Source organism: Molossus molossus, unplaced genomic scaffold, assembly GCF_014108415.1.
Source record: "Molossus molossus isolate mMolMol1 unplaced genomic scaffold, mMolMol1.p scaffold_m16_p_3, whole genome shotgun sequence".
Lineage (NCBI taxonomy): Eukaryota > Metazoa > Chordata > Mammalia > Chiroptera > Molossidae > Molossus > Molossus molossus.
In genome coordinates, this window is record NW_023425366.1 from 131,238,014 (window position 1) to 131,253,879 (window position 15,866).

At 42.1% G+C, this 15,866-nt stretch overlaps 1 protein-coding gene across 1 annotated transcript; it reads left to right on the forward strand.

Annotated features, from left to right (window-relative positions):
- The first annotated feature begins 4,656 nt into the window (after positions 1-4,656).
- Positions 4,657-15,215, forward strand: THUMPD1 (THUMP domain containing 1). The gene is made up of 5 exons (XM_036278739.1): positions 4,657-4,887; positions 6,248-6,422; positions 7,367-7,615; positions 11,353-11,793; positions 14,682-15,215. Exons 1-4 carry the CDS (start codon positions 4,657-4,659, stop codon positions 11,769-11,771), a joined length of 1,074 nt encoding a protein of 357 aa, XP_036134632.1. The 3' UTR covers positions 11,772-11,793; positions 14,682-15,215.
- Positions 15,216-15,866: the final 651 nt, after the last annotated feature.

A 15,866-nucleotide genomic window follows, 5' to 3' on the forward strand; every position in this document is an offset into this window, starting at 1 on the left:
AGATAAACCTCAAGAGGCCCACACCAAAACACATCATCATCAAAATGCAAAAGGTTCAAGACAAAGAGAGAATCTTAAAAGCAGCAAGAGAAAGGCAGCTAGTTACCTACAAGGGAGTACCCATAAGGCTGTCAGCTGATTTCTCAAAAGAAACTTTGCAGGCCAGAAGGGAGTGGCAAGAAATATTCAGAGTGATGAAAAGCAAGAACCTACAACCAAGATTACTCTATCCTGCAAAGCTGTCATTTAGAATCGATGGTCATATAAAGACTTTCCCAGACAAGAAAAAGTTAAAGAAGTTCATCACCACCAAACCGTTATTATATGAAATGATGAAGGGTCTTTTTGAAGAAAAAGATAAAATATATGAACAAACAAAATGGCAATGAATACATATCTATCGACAATGGAATCTACAAACAAAATGAACAGGCAGAACAGAAACATTCTCATAGATACAGAGAACATTTTGTTGGTTGCCAGATGGGAGGCGGGTTGGGGGAATGGGTGAAAAAGGTGAAGGAATTAAGAAGTACAAATTTATTGCTAGACTGACAAACCTCAAAGGGAAAGGGGTTGGGGGAGGGGGGGAAGAAATAAACCAAAGAACTTAATATGCATAACCAATGGACATAGACAATAGTGTGGGAAAAGGCGGGAGAAGGCGGGATTGGGGAGAAGGGGGTCAAAGGGGGAAAATGAGGAATATCTGTAATACATTCAACAATAAAGATTAAAAAAATAAAACCAAATCATCAAAAAACAAGTGTTGGTGAGGGTGTGGAGAAAATGGGACTCTAGTACACTGCTGGTGGGAATGCAGACTGGTGCAGCCACTATGGAATATAATATGATGTTACCTCAAAAAATTAAAAATTGAACTTCCATTTGACCCAATGATCCCACTTCTAGGCATATACCCTAAGAAGCCTGAAACACCAATCAGAAAGAATACATGTACCCCCATATTCATAGCAGCACTATTTATAATAGCTAAATATGGAAACAGCCCAAATGTCCATCAGTAGATGAATGGATAAAAAAGCTGTGGTACATATACATAATGGAGTACTATGCAGCTGTAAGAAAGAAAGATCTCTTATCCTTTGAGACGACATGGAGGGATCTGGGAAGTATTATCCTGAGTGAAACAAGCCAAGCAAAAAAAGACAAATACCACATGATCTCACTTATTTATGGAATATAATGAACATAACAGTCTGAGGAATAAGGTAGACCCAGAAACATGGAAGTAGGTACAGATTGACAACCCTCAGAAGAGAGGGTGGTGGGGGGAGGGAAGAGATAAACACAGAACTTATATGCTTGTATGCATAATCAATGGACATGGACAACAAAGCCGGGGACGAGGCGGTGGGGAGGGATAGGGAGGGGAGTATCAATGGGGTAAAAAGGAGAAACATCTGTAACAAAAATAAAATTAAAAAAAAAAAGAAATTAGACTGTCAAAGCTCATACTGACATCATACTTAAAGCAAAGGGCTGAAATTCAGAATGTCTGGAATTTCTTTTAGTAACTAAAAGTAGTGATTAACATTTTTAAGCCATTTTCACACATTATTCGTATTTCTATCAATAAACTTGAGAGCTAGAAAAAAGAAGAAGAAACTCAAAATGTATTAAAGACTATAATTTAAAACTCAAAACCATAAAAACAGAGGAAAACATAGCTAGTAAAAGCTCAGACAATTTCTCTCAGCAATATTTTTTCTGACATACTTTCTAGGGCAAGGGAAACTAAAGAAAAAATAAACAAATGAGACTATGTCAAACTAAAAAGTTTTTGCACAGTAAGGGAAATCATCAACAAAATGAAAGGGTTAAGAACATTTTAACAAAATTAAACTCCATTCTGACCAGTGCCACATAAACACCCAAGCAGTTTTCTAAAAAACCTGGGACTGACACCCAGAGAACAAAGAGACTTCGAGGCTGGGTTCTTTTGTAAGGAGTCCGCCCGCCTGCATCCAGGCGCATGCAATAAAGCCATTTGGCTCTACACTGGCCTGTGGATGTGATCTCCCACCGGCTCAGACTTTTTACAAAAAAAGAGACAACCTACAGAATGGGAGAGTATATTCACCAATGATACATCCGATAAAGGATTAATATTCAAAATTTATAAAGAACTCATGTAGCTTAACACCAAAAAAAACCAAACCACCCAATTAAAAAATGGGCATAGGACCTGAATAGACACTTCTCTACAGAGAACATACAAATGGCCAATAGACATGAAAAGATGCTCAATGTCACTAGTCAGAGAAATCAAATCACAACCACAATAAGATATCACCTCATACCTGTCAGAATGGCTATCATCAAAAAAATCAACAAAGAACCCAGCTGGTGTGGCTCAGTGGTTGAGCGTAGAACCATGCACCAAAGAGGTCGTAGGTTGATTCCCAGGCAGGGCACATGCCCAGGTTGTGGGCCAAATCCCCAGTGGGGGGCATGCAGAAGACAGCCAATCGATGTTCTCTCTCATCGATGTTTCTATCTCTCTCTCTAAAAATCAATAAAGAAAAAAAAAACCAAATTAAGAAAAATCAACAAACAACAAGTGCTGGCAAGGATGTGGAGAAATGGGAACCCTAGTGCACTGTTAGTGGGAATGGAGACTGGTGCAGCCACTACAGAAAACAGTATGGAGGGTCCTCAAAAAATTTTTTAAAAATGGAAATGCCTTATAACCTAGCAATTCCACTTCTGGGTATTTATCTGAAGAAACCAAAAACACTGATTCAGATATATGCACCCTTATGCCCCTATGTTCATTGCAGTGTTATTTACAATAGCCAAGATATGGAAGCATTCCAAGTGCCCATCAATAGATGAGTGGATAAAAATGTGGTAGTACATGTATACAATGGAACATTACTCGGCCATGAAAAAAAATGAAATCTTACCTTTTGTGACAGCATGAATGGGTCTAGAGGATATTACACTAAGTGAAATAAGTAAAACAGAGAATGACAAATACCATATGATGTCACTTATACATGGAATATAAAAACGAACAAACAAACAAATTAAAAACCAACTCATAGACACAAAGAACAGACTGATGATTGCCAGAGAGGATGGAAGTTGAAGGGATGGGTGAAAAAGGTTAAGGGATTAAGAACTACAAATTGGTAGTTACAAAATAGTCATGGGAGGTAAAATACAGCACAGGGAATATAGTCAATAATATTGTATTGACTATGTATGGTGCCAGGCGGGTGTTTGAAATGTCATGGGGATCACTTTGTAAAGTATATGATTATCTAACAACTATGCTGTACACCTGAAACTAATACAAAATAATATTGAATGTAAACTGTAATTGAAAAATAAAATATACATTTGGGGTTCAAACTATGTATTTTTACTTTTCTCTGTATGTTAACTTTTAAGGGCAACTGAAATGTAGCCAGTAGAAGAAAAAGAAATCTTTCAGAGCTCAGTGCCCTTTTCTAGCTTGGTTTAGAGGGATCAGGACTTGGGCATACTTTCCTTCTTAACCTTTTCCTTTATTATAATTTTTTGTGTTAGTTCAATTGAAAAACATTTTTTGATTATTTAACATGAACTAGGCACTATGCTAGGCACTGAGGATGAAAGGAAACAGGAAACATGACCTTCACCAGCCCCTTCTATGCTTCTGACACGGGGCTGCGGGCATAGACCAGCTCTGAGGACCTCCAAAAATCTGCTATGCGGTCTCTACCAACGACAGTCTGGAAAGCCAAGGAAGGCTGTGCTCAATATATAAGTAGAAGCAAAAAATAAGTGTTGACATAGTTTTTGGAAAGATTGGTAGATCTGGAGTTAGAAGACCAAAAGTGAAGCATGTGATTTGCTGTCCAAATCAAGTGCACTTGTAATAATTATTCACCAAAATGTTACTGTCACTTGTTACAATATCAGAGTCAAAAGTGTGTGAATAATTTGATAGCCAATATTTTTGGTATTAATACAAATATATTTTACAAGTTAAAATGTTTCCATAGAGACAATTTGATGTTAAGAAGTTTGGGTAAGTTTGTAGGTTATACTTCTCATTGTGATCATCAGGTTTCCGACTTTAATGAGATCTTTGTACTTGTGTCCTGTTTTTCTTTGTACCTCTGGGGTCCTGCAACAGGAGTAGTAAAGGAAAGTCTATTGAAGATGCCCATTTCAATAGCAGAAAAAATATGCAGGATGGTTTGGAAGGACCCACTGCCTTCTAAGAAACACTGGCCGACGAGAGCAACGTAAGTGTGAAGTGTGTCTTGCTTTGCTAATAGTCATTATAGGGCAATTACTGGAACATAAGAAATCAATGAGTTTTCACACGTAAATGAACCGGTTCTTTGCAAGCTCGGTCCAGATCAGGCTGGAGACCAGCACGTGCACAGGCCCCTCCGCCCGCAGACCCAGCGCCAGGCAAGCCCTGCGCTCGGGCGGTGAAGGGCAGGCCGCGCCGTGCGTCCTCGCCGCCCCGCCCCGCCCCGCCGCGCCGACGGGCTTTAGGACCGGCCCCGCGCGGACGCAGCGTGGAGGCGGAGCGGGGACTTCCGCGCACGCCCGACGTAGCCAGCCCGCGCAGCACGAGCGCGTGGCCGCAGCCGCCGAGCAGGTTCCCGCGGGCCGCAGCCGCCGCGCACCATGGCGAGCCCCGCGCAGCCGCCTCCCCAGGGCGGCGGCGGGAAGCGCAAGAGCAAGGCTCAGTACGTGCAGGCCAAGCGCGCGCGGCGCGGCGACGGCGGGGGGCCGCGGCAGCTGGAGCCCGGGCTGCAGGGCATCCTCATTACCTGCAACATGAACGAGCGCAAGTGCGTGGAGGAAGCCTACAGCCTGCTCAACGAGTACGGCGACGACCTGTACGGGCCGGAGCAGGTACGCGCGGGCCGCCGGCTGCGGCTGGGCTGAGGGCAGGCCGGGCGCCTCCGACGCAGGCGCGGGCGGGGCGGGGCCGCCTCCGCCCCGCCCCGCCCCGCCCGCCCGCGCCTGGTCGGGTCGCCGGGCGGCGCGGGAATGCTGATCTTGCCCTTCCCGGTGCTTAGTCGTGCTGACTCCTGTTTATAGGCCGCTTCCTGGGGTCCAGGCTTGTGCTTCTGAGGCCTTTTCAGAAACACGCCTCCCGGCGGCCTTGTGAGATCACGTGCAGGAGGACACGGAGCGTGGAGTGGGTTTAGTAGGTGGGCCTCCTGGGGTGGCCGCACGCGCCAGTCGGCACCGCGCCTGTAGTCCTGTGTCCTGAGCAGTACTCCGAGGCAGTGGGTTTAGTACCAGTTCTGGTTACTTCTCAAATGCACAGATAGATGCGTTTAAAAGACTTCTGTACCAATAGCACGAGAGCTCATCGTCCCATTGCCGTTTGCAAATCCTTGTGTTCTCAGCTTGGGATCTGGACTGACACCCCAAGAATTAAACGAAGGAGAGTTAGTACAGAGGGGATTTGAATGTATGTAAGTGCTGTCGTTTACTGGACAGGGGCACACATTTAATTCTGCTGAGCTAGGTAACACGTACGTTAGTAGTGGTGCCTGATTGGCAGCTCCCTTTCTACGCTGGTACCTGGAACAAGTTCGTGACCTCGTTCTGTTCGCTGTTTCTCAGTAGAGCAGCAGTAATGGTTATTAATTCCAGAACTGTTTGGTCTAATCTCACCAAAAGGAGAGTGTTTTAGGCACAGAAATCCCTAGTGATGGGATTAAGGTCCGCCCTGCAGTGGTTTATGTCTTGGGCACATTTCCCTCTGTCCCTACTGTCAAAGTGCTTTTTTTTTTTTTTTTTTTTCGTAAATCTTCACCTGAGGACATTTTCCCACTTTTTGTTCAGATAGAGCTGGAGGGAGAGAGGAAGAGAGAAAGAGAAACACCTAATTGAAAGGGACACATGGACTGGTTGCCTCTGCATGATCCAACCAGGGCCAGGGATGAATCGCAACTGAAGTATGTGCCCTTGATCAGAATTGAACCCACGACTCATTGGTCTACGGGCCGACGCTCTAATCGCTGAGCCAAACTGGCCAGGGCTGTCAAAGTGCTCTTAAAAAGATTTTCAAATTGTATACACCACAGTCTTCCTCCTCATTTTGGAGGGGGTGGTGTCTCAATATCTTAATGAAAAGCTTTGTTGTCAGAGCTGAGCTATTTGGCCCGGGGTGGGGGGTGGGGAGGGTCACAGAAGTAGTTAAGGATAGCTTTCACATGAGCTGTGCCCGCATTTCTGCTCATTCGTCTCATGCAAACAGTTTACAGACAAGGACCAGCAGCCCTCTGGAAGCGAGGGAGAAGACGACGACGTGGAGGCTGCCCTGAAGAAGGAAGTTGGCGACATTAAGGCGTCCACGGAGAGGAGGCTGAGAAGATTCCAGTCAGTGGAGAGCGGAGCAAATAACGTGGTCTTCATCAGGACACTTGGGATAGGTGTGTCCGACAATAGCCTTAGATGATTGATCCTGTAATATCTGGACATGTCCCTACCACACAGAGCACTGCCTAAAAATGGCTTCATGGTCATGGCTCCTCTCCACTCTCTCAGCACCAGGCATGTGGAAAGGTGGAGTGGGGTGGTGAATGTAGCATTGACTGCGGGGTGGAAACTTGGTCTGGCTACTTCCTTTGTATGTAACTTCAGGTAAAACAAGAAGGAGCAGCTGCCACCAGTCATTTGGAATGACTTCAGACTAGGGAATGTAGTCCTGGCAGGGCCAAATCTTCTGATTTTTCAAAAGCAGTTGGAAATCTGGAGAAGTTTCTAGATTTTTAAATGCAGTTAACGACTGTAAAAGTATTGAAAGCACTGAGTAACCCAAACAGATTTGTATATTATTAGGATGTGGCCTAAGGACTGTCCTGACCATGTGCAGCTCGTGGTCTGGGGTTCCTCCTCGGTCTGAGATCTAGATTTCAGTGCAAATGTAGCTAATGGATTAATTACATCTTTTAAGTGACTTGCAGATTCTCGTTTCATTTGTTTTTGTTAAAAAAATGTAGTATTTAATGTTTGTTACTTTGATAGTTGCCATTGTTATTGGGAAAAACAGTATGGTTTGTCATTGAAGAAGTCAGACATCACAGAAATGTAACTCTGCTATCTTCATGAACAGTTGTTTTTGGTGAAAGCAGTAATAATGCTGATGAGTTAAAATATTAGATATAGTATTAATACTTAGGCACTGGAGATATATTGGAAAACATGGTTGGTTAGACTTATTTAAAATCCATTAAGGTGATTTCTCATATTCTATTGTTAACTTATATCACTGATGATGAAAATTCATTTTAGAGAGTTTGAAGAGGCTTTACAATGTCTGAGAACTTAGATTCTCAACTTGTCTGTTCTGTGCTGATTTTTCCTTTTCTTTTAGAACCTGAGAAATTGGTGCATCATATTCTCCAGGATGTATACAAAACCAAAAAGAAGAAGACTCGAGTTATTCTACGAATGTTACCTATCTCAGGCACATGCAAGGCTTTCTTAGACGATATGAAAAAATATGCAGAAACTTTTTTGGAACCCTGGTTTAAAGCTCCAAATAAAGGGACATTTCAGATTGTATATAAAGCTCGAAATAACAGTCACGTGAATAGAGAAGAAGTTATCAAAGAATTGGCAGGTATGTTTCTCTTGGAGATTTGACATTGGTATACAAGGGCAAGTACTTGTTTTTAAGAATGTCTTTTTTTTTTAGGAACCTCCACATTGTTTTCAAATGATTGCACTAATCTGCATTCCCACCAACAGTGCTCTAGGGTTCCCTTTCTCCACATCCTTGCCAACACTTGTTTGTTGACAGCCATTCTGACAGGTGTGAGGTGCTGTCTAATTGTTGTGATTTGCATTTCTCTGATGGTGAGTGAGGCTGAACATCTTTTCATGTGTCCATCAGACATCTGTGTGTCTTCTTTGGGGAAGTGTCTATTTAGGTCTTTGCCTACTTTTTAATTGGATTGTTTGTTTTTCTGGTGTTGAATTGTCTGCGTTCTTTATAAAGTTTGTATATTCCTGATTTGATATGCCATTGGCAAATGTGGGCTCCCATTTAGTAGGTTGTCTCTTTGTTTTGTTGATGGTTTCTCTTACTGTTCAAAAACTTTTTAGTTTATTGTAGTCCCATTTGTTCATATTTTTTTGTTTCCCTTGCCTGAGAAGATATGTCAGAAAAATATTATTAAGAGAAATGTCCAAGATTTTATTGCTTGTGTTTTCTTTTAGGAGTTTTATGGTTTTGAGTCCTTTAAATGTAAGTCCGTAATCCATTTTGAGTTTATTCTTGTATATGGTGACAAAAGATGGTCTAGTTTCATTTTTTTGTATGTATCTGTCCAGTTTTCCAGCACTGCTTATTGAGTGGACTGTTTTTGCCCCATTGTACGTTCTTGCTTCCTTTATTATAGATTAATTGACCGTATAGGAGTGGGTTTGTTTCTGGGCCCTCTGATTCCATTGATCTGTGTGTCTGTTTTTATGCCAGTACCATGCTGTATTTATTTCTATGGTCTTGTAGTATAGTTTGACATTAGGTAGTGCAATCTCTCCCATTTTGTTTTTTCAAGATTTCTGCCCCTGGCCCTTGTGGCACAGTTGGTTGGAGTGCATACCATGCACAGAAGGGTTTCGGGTTCGGTTCTTGGTCAGGGCTCATACCCAGGTTGCCGATTTGATCCCCATGTATGGAAGGAAGGTAGCCGATAGATGTTTCTCTCTTACGTCGATGTTTCTCTCCCTCTCCCTTCCTCTTTCTGTAAAATCAAATTAAAAAAAAAAAAGATTTCTATTCCTATTTAGGGTCTTTTGTGTTTCCATACAAATTTTTGGATTATTCTAGTTTTGTGAAATGTGCCATTGGTATTTTGATAGGAATTGTGCTGAGTCTATAGATTGCTTTGGGCAGTACAGGCATTTTAATGATGCTCTTCCAGTCCATGAGCATGGTATATGCTTCCACTTCTCAGTATTTTCTTCATTTTCTTTCTTCATTGTCTTATAATTTTCTGTAACTTCCTTAGTTAAATTTGTTTCTAGGCCCTGGCTGGTGTGGCTTGGTTGGGGTGTCATCCTGTGCACCGGAAGTCATGAGTTTGATTCATTGTCAGGGCACATAATTAGGTTGCAGGTTCAATTCCCAGTCAGGGCACAGATGGGAGGCAATTGATCAGTGTATCTCTGTCTTTCTCTCTCTTTCTCCCTTTCCCCTTCCCCATCCATCTCTTCCTTCTCTGGAATCAATAAAATAAATTTAAAAAAAATAAATAAATTTATTCCTAGTTTTTTTTTAATGCAGTTATAAATGGGATTGTTTTCTTAGTTTTCCTTTCTGATAGTTCATTATTGGTGTATAAAATGCAACTGATTTTGGATATTTATTTTGTATCTTGCTACTTGACGAAATTCATTTGTTAATTTCAGTAGTTTTTGGTGGAATATATAAGGTTCTTTATATGCAGTATTATGTCATGTATAAATGACAGTGTTACTTCTTCCTTTCCATTTTGAATGTCTTTTAATCTCTTCTTCTTCCCTGATTGCTATGGCTTGGAATTCCAGTTAAACTATCTTGAGTAAGAGTGGTAAAAGCAGACATCCCTGTCTTGTTCCTGATTTTAAGGGAACGCTTTTAGTTTTCCCTGTTGAGTGTGAGTTTGTCATATATGGCCTTTATGATGTTGAGGTATTTTCCTTCTATTCCCACTTTGCTGGGAGTTTTATCATAGGTGGGTAATGGATTTTGTAAAAAAATTTTTTTCTGTATCTATTGATATCAAGAGTTGCCCTGTGACCCAGTGATTCCATTTCTGGGAATATGTCCAAAGAAACGCAAAACACTAATTTGAAAGAATATGTGCATCACCATGTTCATCGCAGCACTATTTACTACAGCCAGTATACAGAAGCAGCCCAAGTGCTCATCAGTACACTAGTGTGTAAAGAAGCTGTGATACAGTCCTGGCCAGTTTGGCTCAGCGGTTAGAGCATCGGCCTGCGGTCCACAGAGACCTGGGTTTGGTTCCTGCTAAGGGCATGTACCTTGGATGCAGTTTGTCCCCGGCCCTGGTTGGGTCATGTGGGAGACAGCCACTCGATGTGTCCCTTTCACGTTGCTGTCTCTCTCTCTCACTCTTTCTCTCTCTCTCTCCCTCTCTCCCTCCCTCCCATTCTATCTTAACAAAAAATGGAAAAAAAAATGTCCTCAGGTGAGGATTAAAAAAAAAGCTGTGGTACATACACATAATGGAGCCCTACTTGGCTATAAAACATGAAAAGTCTTACCTTTTGTGGCAGCACGGATGGATATAGAGGATATTATGCTAAGTAAAACAAGTCAGAAAAATAGCATATAATTCTACTTAAATGTGGAATCTAAAGAACAGAATAAACAAGCAAAATTGAAACAGACTGACTCATACAGACTGACAGTTGATAGAGGGAGGCGGGTTGGAGAACTGTATGAAAAAGGTGAAGGAATTAAAAGTAAAAATGATAATTAAAGAATAGTCATGGGGATGTAAATTGCTGACAGTTATTAAAACAACTCTGTATGGCGTCAGATGGGGACGTGAAGTCTGGGGTGGGAGACCTCTGCAGTGAGATAGTGACTGTCAGACCACTGCCTCACTGCGGAAACATGCGGAATCCCTCGCGTGTAAACTGTAGCTGAAAAATTAAAGTTCGAAACAGTGTTTTAAAGGTTTGAGGCTTACATTTTTTAGCGTAGAGCAAATACATTAAATGTCTTTAAAATAATATCAAATCTAACTGATTTTAGTATATTGGATATGAGGTTTTATGGTAGTTAGATACTAAGTCTTTTCCACACCTAGATTGAATTTTTCTTTGGAAAAATAGGTACTCTTATTAAATGTCTCTGGATTTCATTTGCATTTATTTTTTTAAAAGAGCCCTGGCCAGTTTGGCTCAGTGGTAGAGCATCAGCCTGCGGACCAGTGAGTCCCGGGTTTGATTCCGGCCAAGGACACGTACCTCAGTGGCAGTTCGTCGTCCCGCCCCCCGCCCCGGCCCTGGTTAGGGTTGTGTGGGAGGCAGCCAATCGATGTGTCTTGCTCACGTTGATGTTTCTCTCTGTCTCTCTCTCTCTCTCCCTCTCTCTCCCTTTCTCTTCCTCTCTCTTCCTCTCTCTCCCTGTCACTGTATCTGAAGATAAATAGGAAAATATCCTCAGGTGAGGATTAAAGAAAAAAGAGTTCAGGGTATGTGACTGAGGTCTGTGTAGAAGAGTGGACTTGTGTATTTTGGTTTAACAAGTCCCAGGCAGAAAGAGCTGAGAGACTGTTGGTATTCATCGAGCTTCACGGCATCTTTCTCAGCCTAAGTGTTTCCCTCTTTTTGTTACAGGAATAGTAGGAAGCCTCAACGTGGAAAACAAAGTGGATCTTACCAATCCTCAGTACACGGTGGTAGTAGAAATCATCAAAGCAGTCTGTTGCCTGAGTGTTGTGAGAGATTACGTGTTGTTTCGAAAGTATAATCTCCAGGAGGTGGTGAAGAGTGCTAAGGACCCGCCACCTGACTCGAAGCAGACAGCCCACACAGGAAATGGGGAGGAAGCCGAACTGGAAGCTGGTGACCTAGCAAGTCAAAATGACCAAGCGGAAGGAAAAAGTAACCAGCAGGTGGTACCAGAGAACAGTGAGGAGCTGGGGCAGACAGAACATGTGTCTGAGGCACAGGTGGCCAGTGAAGGAGGAGCTAAGCCTGAACTTGCAGGTCAAGTCCCAGAAGGATCCGAGGCGAATGAGAATGACCTCTCATAGAAAACATCACTTGGTGTTGGAGGTGAGTTTCTCAACTGGGATTCTGCAAGTGCTGTTGGGTTCTTTATTAAATTGTTACTGAAATTTTGTGTTTGAACTTGTGCTGCATAATGGCACGCTCTCGGTAGTGAACAGGGACAGCAGCCCATTGGCGGTTTTCTTAGAGATTGCTTCAGCCTGTGTGGCCATGTGCGGTCGGCCCACCTGCATTGGTGGGCTGGGAGGAGTGGTGGGTGATGGTGAGCACAGTCACATGGAGGAGTGTGGGAGGGGCATGACACTGGCCTCTCCCTCATGATGACCTTCCCCACCTCCTCTGCACTGTCACCTGACCGATGGGGGGACCCGCTCTGTCAGGTACACATTTGGAGGGACATGGTCACTATCAGGAAGGAATTTGTGTGTTGCAGCTCAGTTGTCTCCCGACACTTGGTTGTAAACTGCAGAAAGATGGGTCCTAAAGGTTAGAAATGAATTGTTTTGTGAAATTTTTGAACTTTTTGTGATTAAGAAACAGCTGTTATGCTGTTTTTGTTTTTTATTAACATTTGTGTATTACAAACAAATCTGATGGTCTGCTAGTACATTTCTGAAGGCAAGGTGTGAGGCGGACAAGGACTGTGTGAGGCACACAGCACAGACATTTCTGATGAGGTTAGTGATGCAGAAGTACAGTCTTCTGAGCTACCTGAGTGTATTGGTACAACAAGGGGCAGATTCTTTCTTTACAGTGACATCTACTGTATTATGTTTTATGTGGACGTATAATACAAGCTGTCCTGTTGCATTGCACGTGGTCAGTGGAATGCAACCTACAAGCCTAGTATTTGGTCCAGCAGTTGTAACTATGAGTTATAGCTGTTTGATACGTAAAGACATTGATTATTTTAAATGGTTTTTGGAATATCAGTAAAGCTTTTGTTTAAAGAAATCACTTTCAGTGAGAAGGTTTAGAAAGCAAATCACCTAGCAACAGAACTTGTCCTACAAAGTAGAGTGTCACGTAGTTGGTAAGACTGATAACACCAACATTGAAGTGCCAGGGCAGGAAGTTCAAGAAATTGCGAAGATTTTATTCTAGTTTAATAAATTGACTTATGTCACATGATGCTAAAAAGTTTTTTTGTCATGAACTGCAAAGCAGCAGCTTCTCTATCTAGGTTGACACATCAACAGATTCCACAAATATTTATTTTTTAATTTTTCAGTTACACTTGACATTCTATATTATATTAGTTTCAGATATACAGTATAGTGGTTAGACGTTTGTATAACTTATGAGGAATATTCGACGTAGGGCAGCATTTGCAGGATTTGTAAATGATGAAATTCAAGAAAACCTTTCCGCTGCTAAATGCCTCCTGAGCAGGCTGGTGTAAATGTAATGGTCTTCATGTCTGAAACCAGAGGTCTGTCTCCTGCACGTCGTACACCATCAGTGGGTGGCTTCGTTACAAGTTTCACCTCATTTTAATTAAAAAAAAAAAAAGAAAGAAAACCTCCTAATGTTGATGTTACAGCGCACTGCTTTCTTCACAGAGAGGTGCTGATGTAAAACACTGGATGAACTGAAAGTTTGGGATAATGCTACAAAAATTGTTACTTTATTGGAGACTCATGTATGCAAGAGTATTTTCTTTTTTTTTAATCCTCACCTGAGGACATTTTTCCATTTTTGTTCAGATAGAGCGGGAGGGAGAGAGAGGTAGAGAGAGAGAGAGAAACATCAATGTGAAGGGACACATCGAGTGGCTGCCACCCGCACGACCAACCAGGGCCGGGGACAAACTGCAACCGAGGTACATGCCCTTAGCGGGAACCGGACCCGGGTCTCTCTGTACCGCAGGCTGACGCTCCAACCGCTGAGCCAAACCGGCCAGGGCAAGAGTATTTTCTTAAACCCCCAAACTAACACCTGAACAAAGAGCACGTAGCTCTTACGTAGAGAGACCAGTGGTTTGTCAAGGGGGTGCTCGCGTTGAAGGTGCCAGGGTGCTGCTTATAAGGACGCGCTGGGCCGACTGCCGAGTGCGGTGAAGGTGAGGGTGGCCACAGACACTGCTGCTCAGCAGATGTCTCATTGCGTGACCAAAGGGACACGTCTTCGCAAGGTCCTGGAGAAAACGCCTTTTCTTAAAAGTGATAGGATTCTTAGATGAAAAAGAAACGGACTCTGGAACAAGCACGTGGGCTTGAAAGGGAAGAAAGTAACAAGCCTCAATCCACTAAAACTTGAAGAGCTGCAAAACCAAGTTAATTAGCATTTTCCCTCCTTTTCCTGACATTTGTGTATAATGGGGAGAGGAACCCCTCTCCTGAGCCTCAGCCTGAGGCTGGGGGAAGAGAATGAACTGAGTCCTAGTCTGACATTCTGGATTTCTGTGACGTCGAGCGCCCTTCAGTCGTGCTCATGCTCACAGCCCGTGAGGGTTCCCTTCATTCCAAAGTTCTTCCAAGGGTTCCTCTGGGACAAAACTATGAAAACACCAGAGAGGATGGCGAGATGTGCAGATTGGGAGTATCAAGAGGCTGTGAAGTTAGCTTTTAGAGATGTATTCTTAAGTTTTAAAAAGTTTGGAAATACAAATGGTAAGTGTCCCCACACCAGTGGCTTTGTTTGTTTAATGACCTGTGCACATGGGAATATATTTTTAGCCTAGGTCGGGTCCTGCTTGGCAGACCACACTAGAAGGATTCGGGAGGGGCAAAGAACAGGCAGGGCCTTGCTAGGGCAGTAGCTGGGACTTCCTTACATATGTTGACTTATATACTTAGAGTGTTAACTCTTAATACATTGAAGTCATTTTGAAAGGATAAGAGCATTCAGTTGTCATTTTGGGGGACACAGGACAGGATTTTGGTGCCTTTGTTAGACTTGCTCCAAATCAAAGATGACTTTTATTTCAACAGTGCAAGACTGGGCTCGGAGCGAGATGGGCCGTGCGCACACCAAACAGCTGCAGAGCGGGGCTCCTTTCCTGGGTGGAAGCCGCTGCTCTGCCGACAGTTCTGGTTCAGTGGTTTGTTTTAACCCCTTTATTTGTTTGTGTTCAGTGAGACCTGAGTGTGACGAGCTGCTCTTCCAGCTACAAAGTGCTGTGTTCTGCTGGAATCCGTTGCCAGGTTTACAGCTGTTTGTTTTCACTGGCATTGGGGCGTGTTTTATAAATGATGCGATTCCAGGTTAGAACTTGAATGCTTTCTTTTTCTTTTCCTATTAAAAAAATTATGTCTGTGTTAAGAAGTCCACCTTAGTGTTGTGGTCAGTGAACTCGTTTGGCTCTGACAAACGAACACGTTTCCCTGAGCTGAACCCTGACTTCTGGGTGTTAGTTCTACTTGTATTGCTTTGGTTTTCCTTGTACTGCTTTTGGTGCAGCCAAATACTGAGCTTGTTTTTTATAGTTCCTGCTATTTTTAGAAAAAATAAAACTAAATATGTTCCATAAAGATTGGTGTTCTGTACTTTTTCTTTCTTTCTGCCTCTTAGTAAATTTCTTGCTTTATACTAAATAAGCATATCATAAAAGACGTTTATTTGTCAAATTATATATCAATAAAAGTTATTACATTTTCCTAAAAAGTAAAGATATAAAAAATGTATTATTAACAACTTTTACATGATCTAAGTTTCAGATATTTTATAGTGAATGTGCTTCAAAGTGTTGCGTAGTCATATAGGAAGTACTTATAATTAAATTTACTTACTGGCTTTTGAATTATATGTTTATTTCTCACTTTAACATTAATATTTTAATCAATCTTAAAGAATTAGTATATATAAAAATGTTAAGCAGAATTCCATCTTGAACATTTCTCTTAGAATACTTCTAATCTTTATTTTGATTTAATGAGGCACAAAATAAACTCATTGTCCACTGTGTATTTCCAAGCAGTCATTTGACCCCTGCAATTTTAAATACTGTAACTCATAATCATTGCCTTTGTCGATATGGTCATCATAACAGTTTTCTTCCCAATATTTGTAGATTTTTATTTATTTTTTGGCTAAGTACAAAACACAAACTCAGTTGAGTTTTCAACCAGTAAAAATATTTATTTTAAGAGAGTTGTCAGCGAATCCTCAGGAAACAA